This window comes from Alosa alosa, chromosome 6 (genome assembly GCF_017589495.1).
Source record: "Alosa alosa isolate M-15738 ecotype Scorff River chromosome 6, AALO_Geno_1.1, whole genome shotgun sequence".
NCBI classification, from domain to species: Eukaryota; Metazoa; Chordata; class Actinopteri; order Clupeiformes; family Clupeidae; genus Alosa; species Alosa alosa.
The window spans coordinates 18,899,102-18,921,438 of NC_063194.1; the positions used below are offsets into that span (position 1 = coordinate 18,899,102).

Genomic DNA, 22,337 nt, shown 5'->3' on the forward strand with positions numbered 1-22,337 from the left:
TTTGCTCCACATACACATATTTCGTGACTCCTATTAACAATCCAGTCGTCCAATATGTAGAATTGGAGTTGGCCTATGCATTCAAAGATATATTAACCGTATTAATGTTTTAGGCCTATGCTATAATCAGTAGACATTATGCAAGTCTTTAGTGTGACTTCTGATAAACCTTAAATAAAGTTTAATAGTGACTGATGCTGGAGGAGCTTTGGATTATGCTGAAAACATTTTAACATTATACATTTTAAAAACAAAAAGTACCAATAGTTATATATTTTTGCCCATATCAACAGTCATATAATAGGCTATAATGTAACATAACAAAATGCATCTTACAATGTAAACATTCACCCTCTTTAGAGGAAAAAGGGAAATAAAGGAGGTAGAGGAGATTCAAGATTTGTCCCAGATCTTTGGTTTTATCTGGACATAAATCAAAGGCCAAAGTTCATTGCAGATGTGACTGCTGCTTCAGTGTGTGGTAAGGACTGAGGAAGTTGTGGGTTCTCTCTCAGAACCTCAGTGTCCTGGAGGTCAGGCATAAGCCCAGCATCACGTGCATGTTGCCATAATTGCCGATTTCCCACAATCCCCTGCTTTTTGAGGTAGCCCTGCCGACAGAAGAGAGGAGGCTTCTGGCTTGTCAGAGAGAATCGGAAACAGGATTCTGGGGCGAGAAAATGTAGAGCACAACAGTCACAAAAGGAAAAATACAACTTGTCTGCAGAACACAAATGATGCATATTATACAATAAAACCCAGTTGAACGTCCTTAGTGTGAAGAATGGCATTAGGCCAGGCCAGCATGATCAGACCTGCATAGAATGTACGCAGGTCCCTTTGGAAACAGTTCTCTAGGAAGCGCCGCAGTGGCTGGCTGTGAGAGATTGGCTGGTCCCACTCTGTCAGGAAGTCCTCGATCATGTGGTGTATTGCCTTGGGCCGTGGTAGTGGCCAGCCGATAGGACGCAGGCGCATGTCCTTCTCTATAAATGGTGTGAAGGAATTAAAAATATTTCAATGTATTCATTCATATTCAGTCATTTATAATTGTTTATTAAGTGTTATAAGTGTTTTATAAAAGTGTTTGCAGTTGTCAGCATGTGTACTGTTAGTCTTCCCAAAAGAAGTTCCTGTTTACAATCCTTCAACATGGGAAAATCGGTTACACTAAATCACAGTGTAGGGAGCTATGAGTAGGGTTTCTCTCAAGGTAACAGATGCATAATCCTTAATGTTCTACAAACCTCTGAAGCCCTCAAAAAGGAATGACAGAAATCCTAGATTACGTATATCAAAGTACAAGCAGTTTCAAATAACAGAATTCATTTAAGCCTGAATCCTTGTTACATAAAGCAGGTCTGAGGAATGTCTGTCCCGCCTTCGCTTCAGCTCACCAGTGGGTAGTGTGTCGTAGTAATACAGAACCGGGTGAAGGAAGCTGGACCTCCAGGCCCGTGTCCACTCGGACTCTGCCCGGTTTGGCCCCAGGGTGTCTGTGTGGTTCAGACCGTACTGCAGGACCAGAACCAGCAGGCCCTTCTTTGGGACCCGATGACCTGAGAGAGTGGGCAGCTGTGACAGGGCCTGAACAGGGAACTCCTCCAGATACTCGCAGGAAGATCTTATCAGAGAGAAGAAGCCAAAAAGACACATCACCATTACGTGAATACTGAATGAAAGCAGCATGCCTACAATCTCTCTAATTGTACACTGAGAGACTGACAGCCCTGTTATTTCCATCTGAACACAACATTTACATTTATTCATTTAGCAGATGCTTTTATCCCAAGCGACTTAACAAGCAAGAGAATAACATTCATGCTACATTGCAGAGGAGACCTTAACTAGAATTTACTACTGCATCTGTCAATACTAGAGGATAGGAGTGCCGACATTATAAGTACTAGTCAAATTGTGGTAGGAGAAGAAAGTGGTAGAAGGAGGTAGAGGAGGGAAGAGAGGAATGTGCATAGTAATTGCGCATCAGGTATGTCAGGTTGTCAGAAGCACTAGGTATCCTTGGAAGAGTTAGGTCTTCAAGAGTTTTTTTTAATAATAGTGATACTATTTTACTGAAAGACAGGAAGTCTAACAGGAAATGCAAAGAGCCTTCACAACCTCCTCTTACCCATGCAGTAATACTACATCCCCTAGCACTCCAAACATTTGGTATGGTCCAGATGCTTCATTAACCCTTTTCAGCAGCCAAGAGAGCAGCTGACTGGTTGGGAGCTTGGTGGCAGGCCAAGCATTGCCATGGTAACGTTGCTCTAGAACCCTGTGGACTGCTCGCACTGAAACACAGTAGAACCAGAGAGGAGGTATGGTACAATAAACAATGTGAAATGTGAAAATCTGAAATGTTTCACTCCTGCTCAAACTGTGAACAGAAAACAATCTGACCTCCATACCGTACTCTCACCATATAGAAAATAGAAATAAGCAAAACTATAGGCATTAAGTGATGTATCATTGTAAGTAGATGACCCCTTTTTTATTCATGTAAATGTTTTTTGTTATTGATGTAAAACAAACAGCGATTGAGTCAGAATGTTTAGTCTGAAAGATACCTGTGTAGCGGAATCCATGCACAAATCCTCCAGCAGACATGCGGTAGTCAAGAGAGTGACCAGCTGTCCCTAGCACGAACATGTTGGGGGTTCCCCTGCCCTCGTACCAAGCTGTGACTGCTGGTAACCGCCCTCTGGCACTTTTACTGTGCACAGGACGTGCAGAGCTAGAAATTAAATTAAAAAAGAGATACATGCTATTCTGAAGAATGTTTTTGTTGTGATATTATGCAATGCATGATTTATATTTGAATACACTCCAATGATGTAACCAGTGGGACTTTTGTGCTTTTCTATAAAAATTAAATCTCACCCATCAAAAATTGAGAAATTGAAGCGGAATCCAAGGCAGCGGATCACACGGTCATAAGGCTGACGAAGGGAGAAGTTGTCGTTGTGGTAACCCGGCAGGTTTTCTGCTTTGACCTTGGCGCTGCGGTTCCTAGAGCTGTCATCCAGAAGTTCGGCCAGCGTGAGGTACAGCTGACCTCTCCCCTGGCCCTCCTTTGCCCTGGCCTTCTTCCTCTCTCCCGACCTCCTCCCTCCATTCCCTCTCTCTCGTCTCACGATTGCAATGTCCTCCAGGCCTCCCTCCACCAGGCCATCCAGGGACTTGAGCTGATATGTGTCCAGCAGCTCATTGTTTACAGCCCTAAAGAGAATATGGGCCACACACACACACAGCATCAGTGCTCAGCAAAACAGACTCGACAGGAAAAATGCCTGACATAAACATGCTGGAAAAAAGGGCAAGAAAATAAAGATGTGAGCAATTGGAATAGGAAGAACATGCTTTAGATATGTCAAAGAAATATGATGTGAATCCAATCCAGCTTTTGTGTTGTAGTTTTTTCAAGTTTATGTAACCACAATATGAATGTATGTATAGCATTTTAATAAAAACTCTGTAACAATGTACTGTCATGATTGTAAATATGGCAATAGCAATTCATATCCAATACCACCAAAACAGAGAGCAGAATCAAGCTGTCAGTTCTCACCTCAGGTCTCCAACATAATGCGTCTGCCAGGCTAGTCTCACAGGGTTTGGGCTGTACAGGTGCACACGACTCGCTCTGCCCATGATGCTCTGAGCAGTCTCAAAGGCCGCGTTGCCCTTGCCAAGGATCAGGATAGCTTGGTCCCTGTACTCCTCAGGATCCACAGGAATTGACTCATAACCTTCCACCAGATCTGACCCTTCAAAGTTCACCTGCTGAGGTACCCACAAACCGGTTGACATCAACAGAACACTGGATAAAAAAGAGAAGAACATGTGGAACAAAAACATGTCTCAATTCATCTCTTAAATAGGAAAGGGTAGTTTAAAAAGGAGAAAACAATGCAATGTATTTACTCATCTAATGTATACAGTATACCGTTAGCACATTACACACAATTAGCCATAATAACATAATAACTGATTGTGGGAGCATGGCACCTAAGGTAATTTATGTGATTTACACTGAATTTTATCTATCCTTAGACTGGTCATGGCCTTAGGATTATGATCCATACAACTCAATCACTGATGCACAAAAATGTATGATTTCCTTCTGTCTCACAACAACTATGTTCAAAAGCCTCTGTTTAATAACTAAATACAAATGTAAAAGAAAGTTTCACTAATCACATCACACCTACACACACACATACCTGCATTTGTAGACAGATCCGTGCTGATCAGTCAGTATGTACCCTCTTTTACTGCTTAGATCAGTGGCTCGTATCTTTCCAACGTCCACTCCATACCGCACCTTAAGTCCCAGTTCTTTCACATACATGGAGAGATAGCGGGGAAAGTCATCTGCTTCTGGGTACAGTTGACGACTGATTCGTTGAAAGAGCAAGTCTGGCCTGTCACTCAGCAGAGAGTTCCAGTCATGGCGCAGATTGAACTCTCTGTTCCTCCTCCCAGTGTAAATTTTGTTGATGCTGATGAGTTTTCTATGACGTGGATATCTACAAACATAATGCAAAAGTAAGTGTAGGGTAGGCCTACAAAACACAATAAAGTAAAAAAGCTCTTCTAATGTTATGGCAGACCACTGACCCCACAACCAGGTTCTTTTAAACACCGAATGACATTTTTGCAAGAGCAAAATCAAAAGCCACGCACACATTGAAAAAGCTCCCAGGGCCTGTGTTCCTTTCCAAAATGATGTAGTCCCTTCCACGTTTCTCCAGGAAGTAGCCCATCTGAAGCCCTGCAGGTCCACCCCCCAGAACGCAGTAGTCATGGTGATGATGGGTGCTATTGGGACCCAACTGGACCTTGGGGTTAACGTTACAGCTGATGAGTGTGAAAAGAAAAGGCAGGAAAGGAAAGAGGTCCATCTGATCTAAGGAGAAACATGGGAGACAGGGGACACAGATGGTGATGCAAGTAGCTAAATGGACCGATCACTGGCCAGTAGGCCTAGCTTGTAGCCTACAATGTGTTTTCACCATAGCAGTCATTTGATTACCACATACTCCACATAATACATAGGATATCACTTAGGCTACACTACAAAATCCAAAATAGACAACTAATTAACCAAAGATGTTACAGAGCGCATTTGATCTCTATAGCCTACACACACGAGGTATCCTTATAAAAAAACAAGAGCGAAAATGTTATTTCGAGATGCCTGCTAGAGGGCCCTGATGATATGGATCCACGCGCTGTGCTTCGAGCAGCACCCAACTCCGATGTTGGACTCTGGGGTGGCATCTCATCATTATCCCCGCTAATTTCCAGAAGCACAGCGATATCTCTAGACAAAAAACTCTTCAGTTATGTTGCTTACCTTCCGACGGAACAGGTCCCGATCCAGAGATAAGGCAAGAAATGAATGAGTCAGAGAAGCCCACTAAGCCCTACATTTTCCCGATGTTATTCCGCTTTTGTAACTGCATGGAACAGCTGGAACTGAACCTCTCAAATCACAGAACTCCGCTTGCCGTCAACCCAGATAACCAATCAGAGGGCGTCATATGTAAGAAGAGGCGTGACTACATCCGATTACTTTGTGCAGACTCTATTTTCATAAAATCAACTTAAACAGGTTAATGATGATTACTATATTAGGCCTACTATTTGTGTTTACACCCCAAGAGATGGCCTACTACGTTGTAGTATTATGTTTTCGAACGAAACCCTTGCAATAATAGCATTAAACATTGTTCAAATTTGTATAATGGGTACCAAAATAATGTTTCTTCTTCAAGTCAATTTCTGCTCGTTTTTTGTGGGAATATCAGGTATTTTCAGTTAGAAAGAAAAAACATAGCCTATTGTTTGACCTGGGTTGGGTGAGGTCTTTACAATTCTTCATACCAAGTCAATTTTCATTGTGATTGTTTTTGTAAATTAACTTCTGTAAACTATGATAGGTCAAAAGTTTCAATAAACTTATACAGTTAAACACTAACTGGAGATGTAGCTTTAGCCCTGGACAGTTGTGTTTAAACACTGATTTAGAAGTAGCCTATTTTGACACTGACAAAGCAGAAACAGCTAATTGTGCTGATCCACTAATGTTAGGAGGAATAATTAATCCCTGAGTCACGATCTAGTAGCCTACACTTTTGCATGAGTCGCCATAACAAAAATATGCCTGGTCATGATAAGCTGAGGCAAATTGGCTATGGGAAATGAGTCAACAATCTCGGTTCCTCTTGTTTCTCAACAGAGCGTCAGGATATAAAAGGAGCACTAAGAGCCAAAGAGTTTAGTTCAGAACTCAAACTGAAGACAGAAGAAGCTCTTGACTACTTCATTTCACAGATACACCAATTCAAGGCAGGCTACAGTAAATGCTGGTATGAATTAGAATAGAATTAGTCTTTTGTCAAGGCCTACTTTTTAAAAAAAAAATCTGTTGCAGACATGGAGCTGAAGAGTAGTCGCAGAGATGACACCAAAATCACTGACAGGTAAGGAGCTGCACAAGCTTCAGTTTTGCCTTTGCTTTTTCCTCCACATCCATGGCTCAGCCATGCTACAGTATGATGCCCCCCTCAGGGATAACTAAAATAGCCACTATAGGCCTGGGCCAGTTTCCTGCACATTGAGCCTGGTCCTACACTAAAAGCTTTTTCTCAATAGAGATCTGTATTGAAATGATATTTTAGTCCAGCAGGCTTGATAGGGAAACTGGTCCTGGCTATGTATGTGTAGATTAGTCTATGTAAAGGCACATTTCCTCCACTCTTTCTTAATTTTTCTAATTACTGTGTTTTGTAATTCATCATTCAAATAATGTAATTTTCTTTTAGATGTTTTTTGTTTTTGATTAGCCAACTTCTAACTTCTAATGACCTTCTTTTTAACTCTATCTCATGGCAAAATTGGTTGTAGGCTACCAGTAATGTTGATGTTGAAAGTTTCTGGGGTTTTTTCCTCTGCAGTGACCTGTCAGAGCAGATCAAAGCAGTGACCAAAGACAGTCACATTCGAGCTGAGAACACAGAGTTGATGCTGAGCTACCAGAAGGGAGAGATCACACTCCCACAGTATCAGGTGAGTGAACGCCTGCTCTCTATAATACTAATGAGGTCAACAAATGAAGTGGATCAATTTGACTTATCCTGATTCCATTCCATGAATGCTCAGCTGTTATGTTAATTATGCCACAATGGGTCGATCTCACAAACAATCTCAACAGAAAGAAACTGAAAAAGGCAGAGATGTTACACCCTCAGATGTGATAACATGATAGTAAACCAGATAATTACTTGTCCAGGTACCAACAAAGAATGCTTCTATTTACCCAACACTAAAGGAAAAATTATTTCGCCATTTGTCTGCAGCTTCTGCTCTGCTCCTTGTATGAGGTCTATCGTGCGCTGGAAGATGAGCTGGACAGGAGTGCCTCCCACCCGAGTGTGGTTCCCATCTACTTTCCCCAGGAGCTGGGTCGACTGGAGGCCCTGGAGGAGGATCTGGAGCACTTCTTTGGCCCACACTGGCGCAAAAGGATAACTGTGCCTGCTGCAACACAAAGATATGTCCAGAGGCTCAGAGAGGTATGCAGCAGTATAGGCGTTTTAAAATGTTAAAGGACCTAAAGAGTATTTATTTACCTACCTTCCCATTACCTAAAACTGGCATCAAAACTGTAGTATTATTTTTTCCAATAGATTGGTAAACAGAATCCTAGACTCCTGGTGGCCCACGCATACACCCGCTACCTGGGTGACCTGTCCGGTGGTCAAGTCTTGGGGCGCATTACCCAAAAGTCTCTGGGGCTGAGCAATCAGGAGGGCCTGTCCTTTTTTTCCTTCCCGGGTGTGCCGAGCCCCAACCGCTTCAAGCAGCTCTACCGCAGTCGCATGAACAGCATCGAGCTGACCAAAGAGGAGCGGCAGGAGCTGCTGGACGAGGCCGTCCTGGCCTTCGAGGCCAACATTGAGGTGAGCGGAACAGACACCAATTGCAGTTTCAGTTCCAACGTTGAGCTCTCACCGCAGAGGCAACAAACTCATTCTCTCCGCACTTCATAGTATTCCAGCTCAACCGAGAGGGCTTGAACAGGGCAGATTAACAGCAAACAGGGCATTTCAGTACATCAGCAAACAATGGCAGGAAAGATGTAGGAGCGTAGCCTACTGGCAGAACAATTTCTTGCCTATTTTCTGACATATGCAATCATGCCAAATAGGAAGGGAAAAGAGGAATCATAAATGTCTATGCAAGCATGTTCCAGAATATATGACCCACAGCGGCCTTTATTTTGGAGGAATCACTGATCAGGCATTAATCTGGGTTTGCTGGTGTTTCTTTTTCCCCCCTTCATCAGATGTTTGATGACCTTCAGAAAATTTTGAGTCTCACCAAGGGCACAGGTATGATTTCTAGTTCTCTTCATATTTCTCCCCATGAAAATCTTGATAATCTTTTTTTTAAATAATTATCAGCACTTTGAATATAGCCTCATGAATTTACCCAATATATTTACTATGATCCCATGGTTACTCTATTTTTTCAGATGTGTTGAAGGACACGTCTACAACCGCCAATCAAAAGACTCTGTACAATCCTGTCTTACAGTTCACCGCGGGTGTATGTGTTGCCTTGGCAACAATTGGCATGGGAATGTATGCATTTTGAGTGTCTGTGCTGAATGTGTCTACCATATACTTTTGTGCTGGTATTGCTTTGAATATATGTTGCACATCCTTAAGGCAAGTTAACACAAAGTAATTGTATAATTATATGCTATGTGATTCCATGTCATTTTCCCCTCATGCTATTAACCCAATAGTACATATGAAAAGTTAGATCACTACCAACATTCACTGCTGATACATGAAGTATGTAAACATATCAACTGTACATTTGTAACTGTATATAAACTTGTACATTCGGAATATAAATATTCTTAATTTTAAAACTAACTCTTAAGTCAATAAAAATGAAACAGCATTCTGATGCACTGTTATAATTTAAATAGAAATTGACAAAGCTTTAACAATAACTTCTTTTATTTAGATTTTACTTTTTTGCTAAGAAATACAAAACATGAAGCCATCTTTCATCATTCATACAGTTTAATATCTAGTGCTGTGCTTTCTCCATACAAGAAAAGTACTTTCACCCAAATATTGTTATCTTGGATCAAAATGGAGTTGGCAAATGCTCAAACTTGCACCTTTCAGCTTGACTTTTTTTGACAGGAGTCAAATATTTGTTTCAGAATTGTATCCCATTTAGGATAACAAGAGCAATACCCCTTCTCTAGTCTATTTACAAACAGATATGAAGGATTACATGTGTTACCATGTACTCCCTCACAGCATATGGTCCAACAAGTCACAATAGGAATCATAAGCCTGTCGTTTCCCTCCGTCTCAAAGACGCCTCAGAATCTTTATGGAGTCGTAGAGCAGCTCTACTTGACTCTGTAGAGAACCTTCCTCTGCATGCGGTGCTGAAGCTCTCCCCTCCTTAGCATGAGGTGCAGCACCTTTAAGATCGCATGCTCCGGGTACTTCTGCAGAGGCCCAGGGGGGAGACAAAGAGGCAAAAGGGTCAAGTTAATAGGTGAGGACAAGGGTACCTTGTAGAACAACATTTTCTTTCAATAGCAAAGAAGCATTACTGTAGGTATTCCTAGTAAACACCAATACTACATATTGCCCAGAGATAATGTTACCACACTAACAAACCATTCATGCCATACACTAGCATAGAGATAGATACTTTATTGATCCCCAAGGGGAAATTCAAGGAATCAAGGAACGTGTGTGCTAGAGTACATGCAATAACATGCTTAAGTCCCACACCTGTTTGGTGAAGTCCTGGACGATGCTGTGCTCAGACACTTGGGAGCCGATGGCAAAGCGGCGCTTCATCTGCTTCTCGATGCGAGAGAGCATTTCCTGGTCCTCCTGAGAGGTGAAGCCCTCCACACCTGCCGACACGGAAGCAAGCACAGTAAACACCACAGCCGAATGACATGCATTTATGCAGCAAATGTGTGACATTTCAAATTCCTATATTTACTTCAAAGGATTCAGAACTGGCTGAAAACAAAAGACAAAACCTCACTGTAAATGTATGTGTGTAGTTCATCTCAAAAGAGATTAAAAAGATAAATGAAAAACAAAAATGTTGACAACACACACACACACACACACACATACCTGAGAGGCTTCCAGAGTGGGCGGCATCTAGTGTTGACACCTGGAATAGGCGGAGGGCCTCGTCCACCTCCTCTTCTCCAGCCACAGCTTGTAGTTTCATTTTGGCCAGAGACTCTGCAATGCGCACCACTGCCTCCAACTGCCTGCAGGGGGCAATAGTGCACCACAGCAATTAGTCAACCCTGAACTGCACTTTGGTTACTTCTAGTCCAACAGTGGCAATAGTAACAGATCTAGACATCACTGCATTTCAAGTAATATTTCTATAAATATATATTGTAGACACTAGTATTATAATTACACAACATATTTTGCTAGTTTGTAAAAGTGGCTCTGAATGCAAATGTAAGAATGGCTGAGGGGCCAGGTGTGGCTTACCTGACTGTGATGGGGATGGACGCCCGCTTGTCACTCTCACGCTCGTGGTCCCTGGCCCCACTCCTCATGACCACATAGCGGTTCTTCAGCTTCTCTGCCGCTACTGCAGACAGGCGTGGGCCACATTTCCTGTTTAGAGGGAACACGTGCACAACATAAATAAATGTAATTGCTGGGTGATTTCAGATCACTGCATCAACACCACATGATAAAACTAAAACTTTACATTCCTAAAACATGCCATTTTAAACCAAAAGTATTGAGATCAGATAAGTGGTGATGTTTCAGTGACTACTACGGATTAATGTGATAAAACTGACTAACTCACGCTCTGACATAGCCGATGTATTTCTTCAGTGTGGCCAGAGGCACCTCGCCCTCCACACCCTCTGTCTGGGTCTGGGCACTTAGGTGGACATTCATCACATGACGGGCCAGAGTCTGAACACAGAGCAGCACCCACACACACTTAGCACACATGCCACCTGCACAGCAGTTTATCATGATCATCCATTGCCAAAAAACATGTGGGTTTTAAAAGTGGGTTGATTTAAATGGTTTCAAGTGAAACAGCAAAAAAAATTATAGCTCAAATTATAGCTCAAGCAATCAAAAACACCAGCCAAGCTCACTGACCATGTCCCTCTCTTGGTCGTGATGGTCTTTGACTATGAAGATCATGTCGAAACGGGACAGGATGGTGGGCATGAAGTCGATGTTGTCTTCGCCCTTGGTGTCATCCCAGCGACCGAACACCGAGTTGGCAGCTGCCAGCACGGAGCAGCGGGAGTTCAGGGTGGTGGTGATGCCAGCCTGGGATGGGTAGCAGAGACCAATATTACACAGTGAGAAACACTACCTCTAACATATTCCAGTGGTGAGGGTGTTACACATAGTAGCATTTCGTGTACCTTTGCAATGGAGATGGTCTGCTGCTCCATAGCTTCATGGATGGCAACTCTGTCATCTTCCCTCATCTAGATGAAAGGTTACATTGCTTAGATGGCATCAACTGAACCAGTCAAGGGGCGAGCCCCTCAGCAGTATTCATTAAAGAGATTTCATACAAATTTTAGTTCCAGGCAAGGACTTCTTTAAAAATGATTCTTCTTGACCCTCAATGCACCAGACAGTAATAAAAGGTTCACATGGAAAAACAACAGCATCCTCACCTTGTCAAACTCGTCGATGCACACCACACCACCATCCGCCAGCACCATGGCCCCTCCCTCCATGATGAACCCACGTGTGTGGGGGTCACGTAGGACCGAAGCGGTCAGACCAGCTGCACTGCTACCTTTCCCTGAGGTGTACACCTGAGACAAGTAGAAACACAGGACAATAAACACACCGCTCATACCGATCACATTGCAAGATAGTGCTGGGCAGTATACCGGTTCACACATATTTTCGTTATGATATGAATTTTTAATATACCGCCATACTGGTGTATTTGATTACACAACGTTTGGAACGCCATGCCCGTAGCGACAGTGTTTCTTGACGGACTTTTTTTCACACGCGACGATGGTGCCACTGCGAGGCATAGTGAGGGTAAACACAAAACACCTTAAGTTTTTCCCCTTAAGTATGACCCCTAAGGCTTAATTTCTCCTTAGGTAAGGGGTTTATTTAAGGGTGTTGCACAGAATAATACCTTAAATTGTTTCTTTAGTTAAGGAAAAACGTTAAGGAATACTGCATTGAAAAGGATTTAGCCTACCGTCAAAACAATTCTATTGAGATTGTTCAACAGCTGTAACTAGCTGGCTAGTAGGTGATGTCGTTAGTTAGCAACCCACCGAACACAGTGAAGTTTAATGATCTTATCATTCATCTCACCTTAAGAATATTAAGAAATTATCCAGGTAGCAAGTAAAGCATGTTATAGACGTGCACTGAGCAATAGTAGCCGTCATCAGTGCACCAAAACTAACTTTTTTGTTAATGTTTTACCTAGCGACCCGAACCGAAGCTCATGGCAGGCTAACAAGACATCCACATGAAGTTAACGTTAGCCTACCACTAACGTCATGTAAACCACACAATAACAATCTATTTCTGATAGGCCTATTTGACAGAGTAGGTAGTTAACAGAAAGGTTTTATGTTAAATTGTATCATTTTCAAAAAAGTATAAATTATTGCAAGTTGCACTACTTTTTGTATTGGTTTTATACAAGATGTTTGTGAAATTTGCACAGTAAAAGTTCTGCATTTTGACTGCAATTGTCTTTGCATTCTGATTAGATTCTTCATTAGAATAATGAATGGCTCTTTGTAAACAGCATCATTTTCTGGGGCCATGCAAAACTGCATTACCACTAGTGTGGAGTTATTCTACATCATGACAGTAAAATAGACCATCCTTAGTCAATGTACTGCAGCAATTCCTCTCTCAACCTGTAGAAAATGCTGTGAACATCTGATTATGCATGGTAAAAAAAATACAGTCATATACCGTGAAACCGTAAGAATTTTGAAAAATACCGTGATATACATTTTTGGTCATACCGCCCAGCACTATTGCAAGACCACACCTACATAACATTTAGGTTGTTACAATTGCTGCTGTTTAATATTGGCTAACATTAAAAACAAATGACAGTGCCTTACCCCAATAGGTGAGCACCTTTCCACAAACTTCAACAGCTGAGACTTGGCTGTTCCTGGATCTCCCAACATCAACAGGTTGATGTCACCTCTGCGAGTGAGTCCGTCTGGAAGCCTGTAAAGACCCAGTTTTGAAATTGATATTACACAAAGAGAAAAGCACATCCTAAGTGAAAAGGCAACATTTAACTGTGACAAAATTAGATAAGGCATCCCATTCTCCCTACACACCTCTTCCTGGAGCCTCCGAACAGCAGGCAGGCAATGGCTTTCTTCATGTCGTCACTGCCATAGATAGAGGGAGCGATGGAGCGGGAGAGGGAAGAATAGATGTCCGGGGAGGCAGCCAGGGCACGAAGCTCCTCTTCCTCTTGAGGGGTGACTGAGCCAGCAGCTCCACGACCTGGAAGAGGAAGAGAGCAGGAATGAATGAGTTCAGAAGAGTGACTAGTGGATTTGGTTCCATTTACAGGTGATTATTAACTAAATGGCTACAGTATGCATAAAAACTACTGTAAAATTTATCTTTTAACCTCCAGCCCACTCACCTGCTCCCTCTGTGTCCACCTGGATACCCACTACACGCAGATAGGATGTGCGGATGCCCACCGCTGCTAACTGGTCACGCCCTTTGGTCTTGGTGGCTGCACCCTTCTTGATAGAGTAGATGCCCATGATGGTCACCCTGTTCCCTGGCACCACACGGTCACACAGATACCTGAGGAGAGAAAGGTACAGATTTGGTGACTCATGCTAGCTTACACCCACACACCCAGCTATGAACACAAACTGGACACCACTGGACACTGTAAGAACTTCTTTCATTCAGTTCTTCCAGTTGAGCTATACGAGTCCAAAGAACCTTTCCCCTACTCCATCCAGCGTTCATAAATAAATCCATAAATGGGTGGGTGGTTTTTCTTAGTATGCCCTAGTCATATACCTGTCGCAGTACAGCTGCATGTGTCTGGGCATCTCTCCGTGAGGGACAGCGTCAGGAGACTCCTGCAGCCGCAAGGTTTGGAAGTCCACACACAAGCATCGGTCCGGAATAATGAAATAGGGATCCACTGGACACTTCATGCGGCCTGCTTGCTCACTGCGGGACGGTATAAAAGTTTAAACTGATTAAAAACAGTATCAAAGGCCCTAGCAGTGGTGCGACTGGCTGGGGCACCTGCACCGTACGCCGGTGACCCGGGTTTGATTCCCGCCCCGTGGTCCTTTCCGGATCCCACACAGACTCTCTCTCCCACTCACTTCCTGTCAATCTCCACTATCCTATCTAATTAAAGGCATAAAAGCCCAAAAATATACTTAAAAAAAAAAAAAAGTATCAAAGATGTCATTCCTTTACTAAACTGACACATCACAGCTCATAATCTGCAACACGTTTCATTCAGATACAGCTGCATTACGGAACACCATACAAAACAAATTGCAAACTTTAAATAGATCTCTTCATAAAACTCTGAACACACACAACGAAATACTAACTTGTTGCACTTGCGGGGTAGGGCATAGCCCTGCAGGCCAGGGGGGATGGGGATGTTGCTGATGACCGAGCGGCAGCCACGGCACTGCAGACACACGCGGGTAGCCTTGGCCCGTACCGCCGTGGAGGAGATAATGATGCCAGGGATCTTCACCAGACGGGACACCTGCTCTGACTGTAGGGGGAAATGTAATAAGAGATTAGGTGTAGCTCAGGGGTGGTAACCTGCATCAATGATATCTAACATTACTGTACAGTAATTTCATTCCTTTACTAAACTGACACATCACAGCTAATAAACTGTAACATATCTGAAGAACAGAAATCTGCACAGAAAAACATTGAGGTTAGAGTGGGCAATTGAATGATGAACAAGTGTGACCCATACCTTCAGGTTGCGAATGTTGGATGGGTGAGCGTCGCTCTTCAGCATGACCTGGATGTCCTGCAGTGTCTCCTCCTCTACGGGACGAGGGCGAGTCACCTCGTCGGCAACTTCTTTGGCAGCCTCCTCCAGCTGCGACAATGAATGCAAACGTTAGCATATAACAATCCAAACAAGGGATGTGGACGACTTAATGCCAATGCCATGCTTCCAAAATAGTTAACTCATTACCAATGGCAAATTATCTGTGGGGAGCTTGTGCAAGCAGTCAGAAAGGTCTTCATCAAAGCTGGCAAGATCCTCCATTTCAACTTCCACCCAGTACTCCCCCAGAGTGTAGTGCCTCTTCAACTCATCTCTAGAGTGATCAAAACAATGGATTGGAGATTTACATGTTACAAACAAACATCAACCTGAAATAGATCTTTAATTTTGATTGTGGATTATGGCAGTACATGTGACAAATCTACCAAAACGACAAGGTAGGCTAGATAACGTTAGCATTATTTCTGATCTGCTAATGTTCTCTTTAGCAATTCGGTGGGTAAGCCGATTTGCAGGTACAATTTTATATTGACTCACCTGTATTTGTATGTGAATCCAGTGCGATCAGTACCAACACGAAACTGTCTAAGAAATTCGCGAAATTTTTTCTTAATATGACTCCTTTTCACTGTTCCCTCATCTGCAAGTGAGTCGCCGCCACCGCCGAAACTATCGCTGAAGTAGATTCCTGGGTCGTCAAATCCGGACATCTTGTTCAGGTTGATTCAGGCAGTACCCTACAGTAAAAATCGTTTTGGTTGTGATAAATGTTGAATATTTCCACTCCGTCTGTGGTCCGTGTATCCTCCTGCAAACAATACCCACCACGCTTTGTAACTTTCCCGGCAAAACCTTGCGTCACTATTCATTCGGACACCGCCTTCTTCCCCTCCTGATATTTTCATTGGCTTATACAACACGACCAACTCGCGGGAATGGTGACACGTGATTAAAGGGAGGTGCTTGACCGGCTTGTTGGCGCGAATTCTGTGTTACCGGCTGGTTTCCAGCGAAAAATGTCTTGAAGATCTATCGTCGTGGTCAAAATAGAATCAAAGTATCCTTTAAAATTCACATCACGGTCAACGACAAAGCTAGACTCCAAATTGTCTTGGTTTGTTTACAGGCTTTATCGTATCCTGGCAAAATAGTTCTAATTAAAGATAAAGTCTACAGTCTTTGTTAATGAAAGCATGCAAACGCCTGGGTCAATGAAGATGGAATAATTCAATGGAATTTCACAGCATAACCTACTGAACGAAGAAAAAAGATTAGCTTATAAAAACTGTATCCCTTCTATATCTGCTCCAGAAGTGTGGGGGATTGCACTGGAATAGCCTAGTTTTGCCATTTATCTTCTTTGTTCACTTTGCCATTTGTATTTCTGATGATACAGGGCATTGTCAGTGCAGAGGGCAGTATAGCTGTGTGTGGATGTGAAATTTGAGAGATATTATAAAAAAAGAGCTAGCTCAGACCACATGGCCCAGTTGTATTAGAGCACAGCTGGTCCCTTGGCATATAGAGTGTGATCTGACCATTATGGAAATGTTCCTTAAGTGGAAGAGTCCAAAAGGTTCCTCCGTAAAGCACCAGTTCACTCAGGTCCTATAGCCCCTAAAAAACTTGCATGAGGCCCCTTTGTGATTGAATGGGATTTTTGGGGTGGGGGGTGCCTCCAAAAGACATATGCCCAAGGGCCCCACAGAACCATCCAGTTCCTTAAGCCCTTTTCCAACAGAGTCCAAAACTGGTTCCTCCTGTTCACAAACCACCATTTTAACTGTTCAGAGCATTTTAACCAAAAAAAAAAAAACAGTTCAAACAAATTTTTTTTTTTTTTTTTCCCTCAATGGACTGTGCATAACATTCTACCATTCAGAGAGAATCAGGCCAAGGTTAAAAAGAATCTCAATGGACCCGTTTCAAGAACGCGTTCTCTGTTGCTCGAAAACAGTGTACTCTGGTCACTGATTTAAGGTTTAAAGGCTACTGGTCTTAATCCAGTATGGTACAGGTTGAAATTATGCATATGGAGAAGGAAGAATAAGATATGCTGACACAATTTGTTAACAAAAGTTATTTATTAAGCAATTTTTAAGGCAAATATAACACTCAATTGGCCTTTCATCATTGGTAAACACTACCAGCTTTCTCCACGCAAAGTCTCTCCATCTATAAGATTAGCGTTTTCACGTCTGTCTGTAACAGTGGCAGCTGTACAAGCCACCCTTCCTGATTCCTGTAGCTGTAACAGTTAATGGCGTTCTAGTATTGCTGTGTTTATGAGATGACCCCATGCTTGCGGCCTGTCTGAATGAAGGCATTCACGGTGCGGTCAATGTCCTCATCAGTGTGGGCTGCCGAGATCTGGACACGAATACGGGCTTTTCCTTTGGGTACCACAGGGAAGGAAAATCCAATCACATATACACCTGAGCACAGAAAGATGAGAGAGTGAGAAAGAAATATTACATTATCTAACCTTAAAGATCTAGGCATATGCATCCTGCTGTTCATGGTCAGATAAACATAATTAAATTAGTTTTACAAAGCAATTGATAGATTATGGTTGAAGTTGTATCTACGCTTTGCAGTAAACAGGATACATACAGGGATGACGATCCAAATAAAAAAAAAATAAAAAAAATATTTGAAACATTTCAGATCAGTAGTTGACTCCTCACCTAGCTTCAGCATGTCATCAGCCATCAACGAAGCTAGCCGTGCATCGCCTAACATCACAGGGCAAATAGGATGGGCAGCTCCAGAAATGGTGAAGCCAGCTTGGGTCATAGCATTCCTGAACCTGTGGAAATCAAAAGTGGTTTCAACACATTCATGAAGAACACCAATATGTAATTTTCTATTGTTCTTCAGTCATGTGTTTGGCTTGTTTAACCAGTCAAGCTCCTTAAAAAGGTTTAACGATATTCTAGTTATGTTTGTTTATTTTTGAGCCAAACAAAACAGACTACTACCAACCATGTGGGTAACAACAACTATCCAATTCTAAATGTTTTACTGATACAAAGTTAATACAGAGGAAAGTGCATTGTATACAGACATTTGTAATACCGGTACCTGATACTGCAGTCTAATGCAATAATAAAGTGCAGCAGTTCAAGAATGACCTGTAGATCATGTTGTCTACTATCTAGAAGTAGTTAACAAACAACATAACATGAATCCAATATCAACAAAGAACGGTGAATGGTGACTTCTATAACAAACCAAAACATCATATTATGCTCTACTGTAGAAAACAGAGTGATAAGTACATGTGTATTCTATTCTGTTACATATTTGTTGAACCAAATCTAATCAACAATGAAGTACAGCAGTTAAAGAATGACCTCTAGAATATGTTGGCTACTATCTAGAAGTACCGGTAGTTAGCAAACAAAATGACGTGGATCCAATATCACAAAGAAAGGTGAATGGTAGCTTCTCTAAGTAACCAAAACATTCTATTTCTAATCACTATACTACAGATCCATGTCACTTTATAAAGAAAAGAGAGTGATAAGTAGGTTTGTATTTTGCTACATATTCATTGAAAAAAAACTCCTCTTTTTAGAACAAAGACAAAACACTGGGGTCTTATCGTCTTTCTGCAGAGAGATCAGGTCACCGTCTGAAACAGTTGCATAATCAGTGGTTGAGGCAGCTTTGGACACTTGCCACATCAGTTAAATTCCACCCCTGGAATCCTACCTCATGGTTTTGGCTGCCATGCTCTGAGCGATTTCATTGGACGCCAAGAGCAGGTCCACGGCTCGGGTGGCACAGGCCACCACAGGCGGGGGAAGAGAGTTGGAGAAAAGGTATGGGCGTGAACGCTGCCTGAGAAGGTCAATTAAAGGTTTGGGTCCCACGGTGTACCCACCTAAAGAATAAAAATATCCAACATAACATTTTTTTATTTACAGTGATACAAGATCTTTAACAGGAGAGGATATTAAATTGTACTGGGATGCAAAATTAATCATCTTCTGGTGAGGGAGTTAATATGATCATGTAAAGCCTTCATGATGCCCCCTTTTGTGAAACATGTCTGTGTAAAACATGACATTAATGGGCTATCTGATCCACTCACCAGCCGCTCCACCCAGGGCTTTCCCCAGGGTTGAGTTGACAATGTGTACGCGGTCCATGACTCCCAGTAGCTCATCTGTACCTCTGCAAAATCAGACAACAAAAAACACTAAACTCCCTTTCCTGCAAACAGACAAGCTCAACTTGGCAAACTATATTATTAGTAGAGGTAGTATTTTAATATAAGCACTAGATGACTGATTAAAATAACAATCTTTTGCAGTTTACATCCTTGTCATGACATTAACTGCTTTATCAAACACTGACTGTGCCACCTACCTGCCCCTAGGGCCCAGGAAACCTGTGGCATGGCACTCATCAATAAAGACCATGGCTCCATACTGTTCTGCCAGGTCACAGATTCCTTGCAGTGGTGCCACATCCCATCCATTGAGAACACACCATCAGTGACGACCAGACGCATGCGTGACGACTAGGGATTTTTGTTTTTAAAAAAGAGAGACATTTAAAAGACAGAATCATGACAGAATGTATCATTGAAATCAAACTCTCTTGACTGAACAACCCAAACCCTAATAATTTACAACTTTCATTTGGATTATATTCTGTGTTTTGAAAGAAGTACATACCTTTATTTATCATTACCAGCAACAGTTATGTTAATAGGATGAAATAAAACATTTACCTGAGCCTCTTTGAGTTTAACCTCCAAGTCCTTCAGATCCATGTGTTTGTAGCGCATTCTCTTGGCTCGGCACAATCTGATGCCATCGATGATGGATGCATGGTTGAGTTCATCAGACAGCACAGCGTCATCAGGACCTAACAGCACCTGAGAAAAAGAAGAAAAAACATAATTTAAGCACACTGCCCTTACTGGCCTGCTGCCTAGAGACCAATGTGAGAAACACTATGAGAATATTGTATAATTTCAAATACACAGAGAGAGATATTAAATTCCTAGTGCTGTAAGTAGGGGATTTAACACAGTGGCCAATCAACAACCAAGCCTATTTACCGTCAAAACCAAAATCACTAACAAAACAGCCTTTGTGGGCAAAAAACATCACTAAAAGAACAGCCTTTGAGAGCATTTCAATGGGAGTATCAAGCAACCAACAAATACAGACCAATTCTTCGGTCATTCTATAATAGATCAAATGAGACCAATCACGCAACCTTCACCCCTATAACTGGTCAGTTAGAATTAATTCCTGCCTCTGTATCCTCATCCAGATCTAGATAATTATGATGGTGGATTGAGATATGGTAACCCTCTACCTAAAATTTGAAGTAAATCTGACTAGTGCATGTTATGTGGGTGGATACACACACACACACACACAAACACACACACACACACACACACACACACACACAGACAAATGGAGAGAGCCGATTACAATACCCTCTCCCTCTGGGCAAGGGTAACAAAAATCAACCATTTTGTGTTGTGTGGGAAGTCATGAGTCAATGAGCTATACAAAGAGGTCAGACAGAGAATATTGGCCAGAACCTCAAAAAGTCCAGCGTTGGCGTCGAAACAGCTTGCATAGAGGATGCAGTCCTCTCTTTCATGAAACTGGGCAAGCTTCTTCTCCAGATCTTTGTGAATATCCTATAGGAAGGAATAGATAGATAAATGGATAGATACTTTATTAATTCCGATGGAAAAGTAGGCATCTGGTAGCTTAACAACATATACAAAACAAGAAAACACACACAAATAGTGAAAGTGCATTTTTAAAATGCAGTAGTATAGTGATGGCCTATCCACCAGAGTCAATAAAAAGAGCTGTTAAGATAATGGAGTATGTGCCAACATGTGCCAGGCAGTGCAATAATATGCTAGGAGACCATAGGCTTTATATTAAACCAGGCTGTGTAAATGGTGATTCCCATAAAAAGAGACCTACAGCAAAATTGTGATTGTACATAAAGGCCAATATAGCCTGTAGCGAATCTAATAGCATGTTAAAAGCAGAGAGGTAGTGTTATGCCCAGAGGTCATTGTCACCCTGCACTCTCTGAGATCTGTTGAAAAGCTGTATAGCCCAGGGAGGTGAATGACTTCTCAGCCTGTTGAGCAGGACAGTAAACGCAATCTGTTGGGGACATAACTGAGCTCTTTTTGTTTTTGGTCTGGTTTTTGACATCATATTCTCATTCAAATAGTGAATTAAACCATTTGAGAGCAATTAGTTACCTGTGTGCCGCAGATGAATCTGACAGAACTTAGTCCGGCACCATACTTTTGTAAGGCCTCAATACCTGCCTTTACAACCTCTGGGTGACTGGACAAACCCAGATAGTTGTTTGCACAAAAGTTCAATATATCTGCGAACACAGAGATACATTAAAGGATACTTTAGAATTGGTGAATAGCAGGGTTACTGGCCTGAAACTGTAGTCACAACAATGCATAGCTGAAATTGTGTAGTTTAAGAGGGAGAGTTAACAAATAGGCTACTGTAACATCTGGGGGTGATGTGTGAGGATAGGCAAAAGAAGAATGACAAAGCCTTTCCTAATGTACAGTAGCATTATGATACCATAGCTCAAACAGGGAAGTTACTATAACTTAATTTCACGTTGATACACGTAATTACTCTTCATTCAAAACTTCAAAGCATATATGCTACTTGTACGAGAACAACGTTCACCACATGGCAACTGATAAAGCTGGTATTAACTATTTGGCTAGGTAGTTAGCCACGCACTTTCGGAAGACCTAACGACAGATGAACGTGAACATGGTTCAGAATTCAGACATGGCCACGTAGCCTAATACATGGCAAGTTCATTTCTTTCGAGATGACTCCAAATGCTCACTTGTTAGTAAGGCTAGGGCTGTTAGTTAGACTGTTGCTCACCGCCACGACTGCCATCCACGTAGATGTGTGGTCCCTGCTTGGAGGTGATCACTCGCTCTCCTTTCCAAGTGCCTGCCGCTCGGATTGAATCAAGTTCATGTTCCAACACAGAACGAGCTTCTGCAACAGCAGCATATCCCCGGCAGCTGTTTGTCGCTGAGGGTCGAAGAACAGCCCTCAAAGGGGTACTTATAACACGTACAGCTGATCGTAGCGGCATGCTTTCTTGTCTTTGACACAGACCCACAGTTGACAGAAGCAAAGTAGCTGAGGCGTGGTTTATCG

The 22,337-nt window shown here is 42.2% G+C and overlaps 4 protein-coding genes across 6 annotated transcripts; 1 reads left to right on the forward strand and 3 right to left on the reverse strand.

The window, feature by feature from the left end:
* Positions 1–191: 191 nt before the first annotated feature.
* On the reverse strand, positions 192–5,499 carry foxred2 (FAD-dependent oxidoreductase domain containing 2). Of its 2 annotated transcripts, none has more exons than XM_048245411.1 (10): positions 5,366–5,497; positions 4,693–4,910; positions 4,230–4,535; positions 3,575–3,826; positions 2,887–3,225; positions 2,574–2,740; positions 2,132–2,297; positions 1,398–1,624; positions 816–986; positions 192–667 (listed from the first exon to the last, which is right to left on the reverse strand). In XM_048245411.1, the coding sequence occupies exons 2-10, from the start codon at positions 4,908–4,910 to the stop codon at positions 435–437; spliced, it is 2,079 nt and encodes a 692-aa protein (XP_048101368.1). In that variant the 5' UTR covers positions 5,366–5,497; the 3' UTR covers positions 192–434. The 2 variants fall into 2 exon arrangements, with proteins under 2 accessions (XP_048101368.1, XP_048101367.1); XM_048245410.1 differs by having other exon boundaries at positions 196–667; positions 4,693–4,915; positions 5,366–5,499.
* A 793-nt stretch (positions 5,500–6,292) lies between these two features.
* On the forward strand, positions 6,293–8,978 carry hmox1a (heme oxygenase 1a). 2 transcript variants are annotated; one of them, XM_048245423.1, is made up of 7 exons: positions 6,293–6,360; positions 6,446–6,494; positions 6,969–7,080; positions 7,371–7,586; positions 7,701–7,973; positions 8,360–8,405; positions 8,549–8,978. In XM_048245423.1, exons 2-7 carry the CDS (start codon positions 6,448–6,450, stop codon positions 8,668–8,670), a joined length of 816 nt encoding a protein of 271 aa, XP_048101380.1. In that variant the 5' UTR covers positions 6,293–6,360; positions 6,446–6,447; the 3' UTR covers positions 8,671–8,978. The 2 variants fall into 2 exon arrangements, with proteins under 2 accessions (XP_048101380.1, XP_048101379.1); XM_048245422.1 differs by having other exon boundaries at positions 6,323–6,494.
* Positions 8,979–9,026: 48 nt separating this feature from the next.
* On the reverse strand, positions 9,027–15,977 carry mcm5 (minichromosome maintenance complex component 5). Its single transcript, XM_048245741.1, has 16 exons — positions 15,658–15,977; positions 15,307–15,433; positions 15,079–15,207; positions 14,693–14,865; positions 14,139–14,294; positions 13,744–13,913; positions 13,427–13,598; positions 13,199–13,310; positions 11,756–11,899; positions 11,495–11,560; positions 11,220–11,396; positions 10,912–11,024; positions 10,584–10,712; positions 10,206–10,348; positions 9,846–9,973; positions 9,027–9,553 (listed from the first exon to the last, which is right to left on the reverse strand). Exons 1-16 carry the CDS (start codon positions 15,828–15,830, stop codon positions 9,452–9,454), a joined length of 2,214 nt encoding a protein of 737 aa, XP_048101698.1. The 5' UTR covers positions 15,831–15,977; the 3' UTR covers positions 9,027–9,451.
* A 1,208-nt stretch (positions 15,978–17,185) lies between these two features.
* gcat (glycine C-acetyltransferase) lies at positions 17,186–22,323 on the reverse strand. The gene is given in 10 exon segments (XM_048245787.1): positions 17,186–17,555; positions 17,808–17,929; positions 18,838–19,009; positions 19,220–19,302; positions 19,498–19,603; positions 19,606–19,651; positions 19,865–20,011; positions 20,696–20,797; positions 21,386–21,516; positions 22,053–22,323. Coding segments are annotated over 10 exon segments (1,281 nt in total). The 5' UTR covers positions 22,273–22,323; the 3' UTR covers positions 17,186–17,403.
* Positions 22,324–22,337: the final 14 nt, after the last annotated feature.

Bases quoted from the DNA above. Each gene is read 5' to 3' on its own strand.
- mcm5 (XM_048245741.1), bottom strand. From the start codon at position 15,830: ATGTCCGGATTTGACGACCCAGGAATCTACTTCAGCGATAGTTTCGGC. The intron at 11,900-13,198 runs GTAAGGCACTGT...TACTTGTCTCAG, and splicing joins AAAGGTGCTCACCTATTGGG to GTGTACACCTCAGGGAAAGG. The intron at 9,554-9,845 runs GTGTGGGACTTA...GGGCCTCTGCAG, and splicing joins TCCAGGACTTCACCAAACAG to AAGTACCCGGAGCATGCGAT.
- hmox1a (XM_048245423.1), top strand. From the start codon at position 6,448: ATGGAGCTGAAGAGTAGTCGCAGAGATGACACCAAAATCACTGACAG. The intron at 7,081-7,370 runs GTGAGTGAACGC...ATTTGTCTGCAG, and splicing joins TCACACTCCCACAGTATCAG to CTTCTGCTCTGCTCCTTGTA. The intron at 7,587-7,700 runs GTATGCAGCAGT...TTTTTCCAATAG, and splicing joins ATGTCCAGAGGCTCAGAGAG to ATTGGTAAACAGAATCCTAG.
- foxred2 (XM_048245411.1), bottom strand. From the start codon at position 4,910: ATGGACCTCTTTCCTTTCCTGCCTTTTCTTTTCACACTCATCAGCTGT. The intron at 2,741-2,886 runs GTGAGATTTAAT...TTTAATTTCTAG, and splicing joins AATTTCTCAATTTTTGATGG to CTCTGCACGTCCTGTGCACA. The intron at 668-815 runs GTCTGATCATGC...TTCTCGCCCCAG, and splicing joins CCTGCGTACATTCTATGCAG to AATCCTGTTTCCGATTCTCT.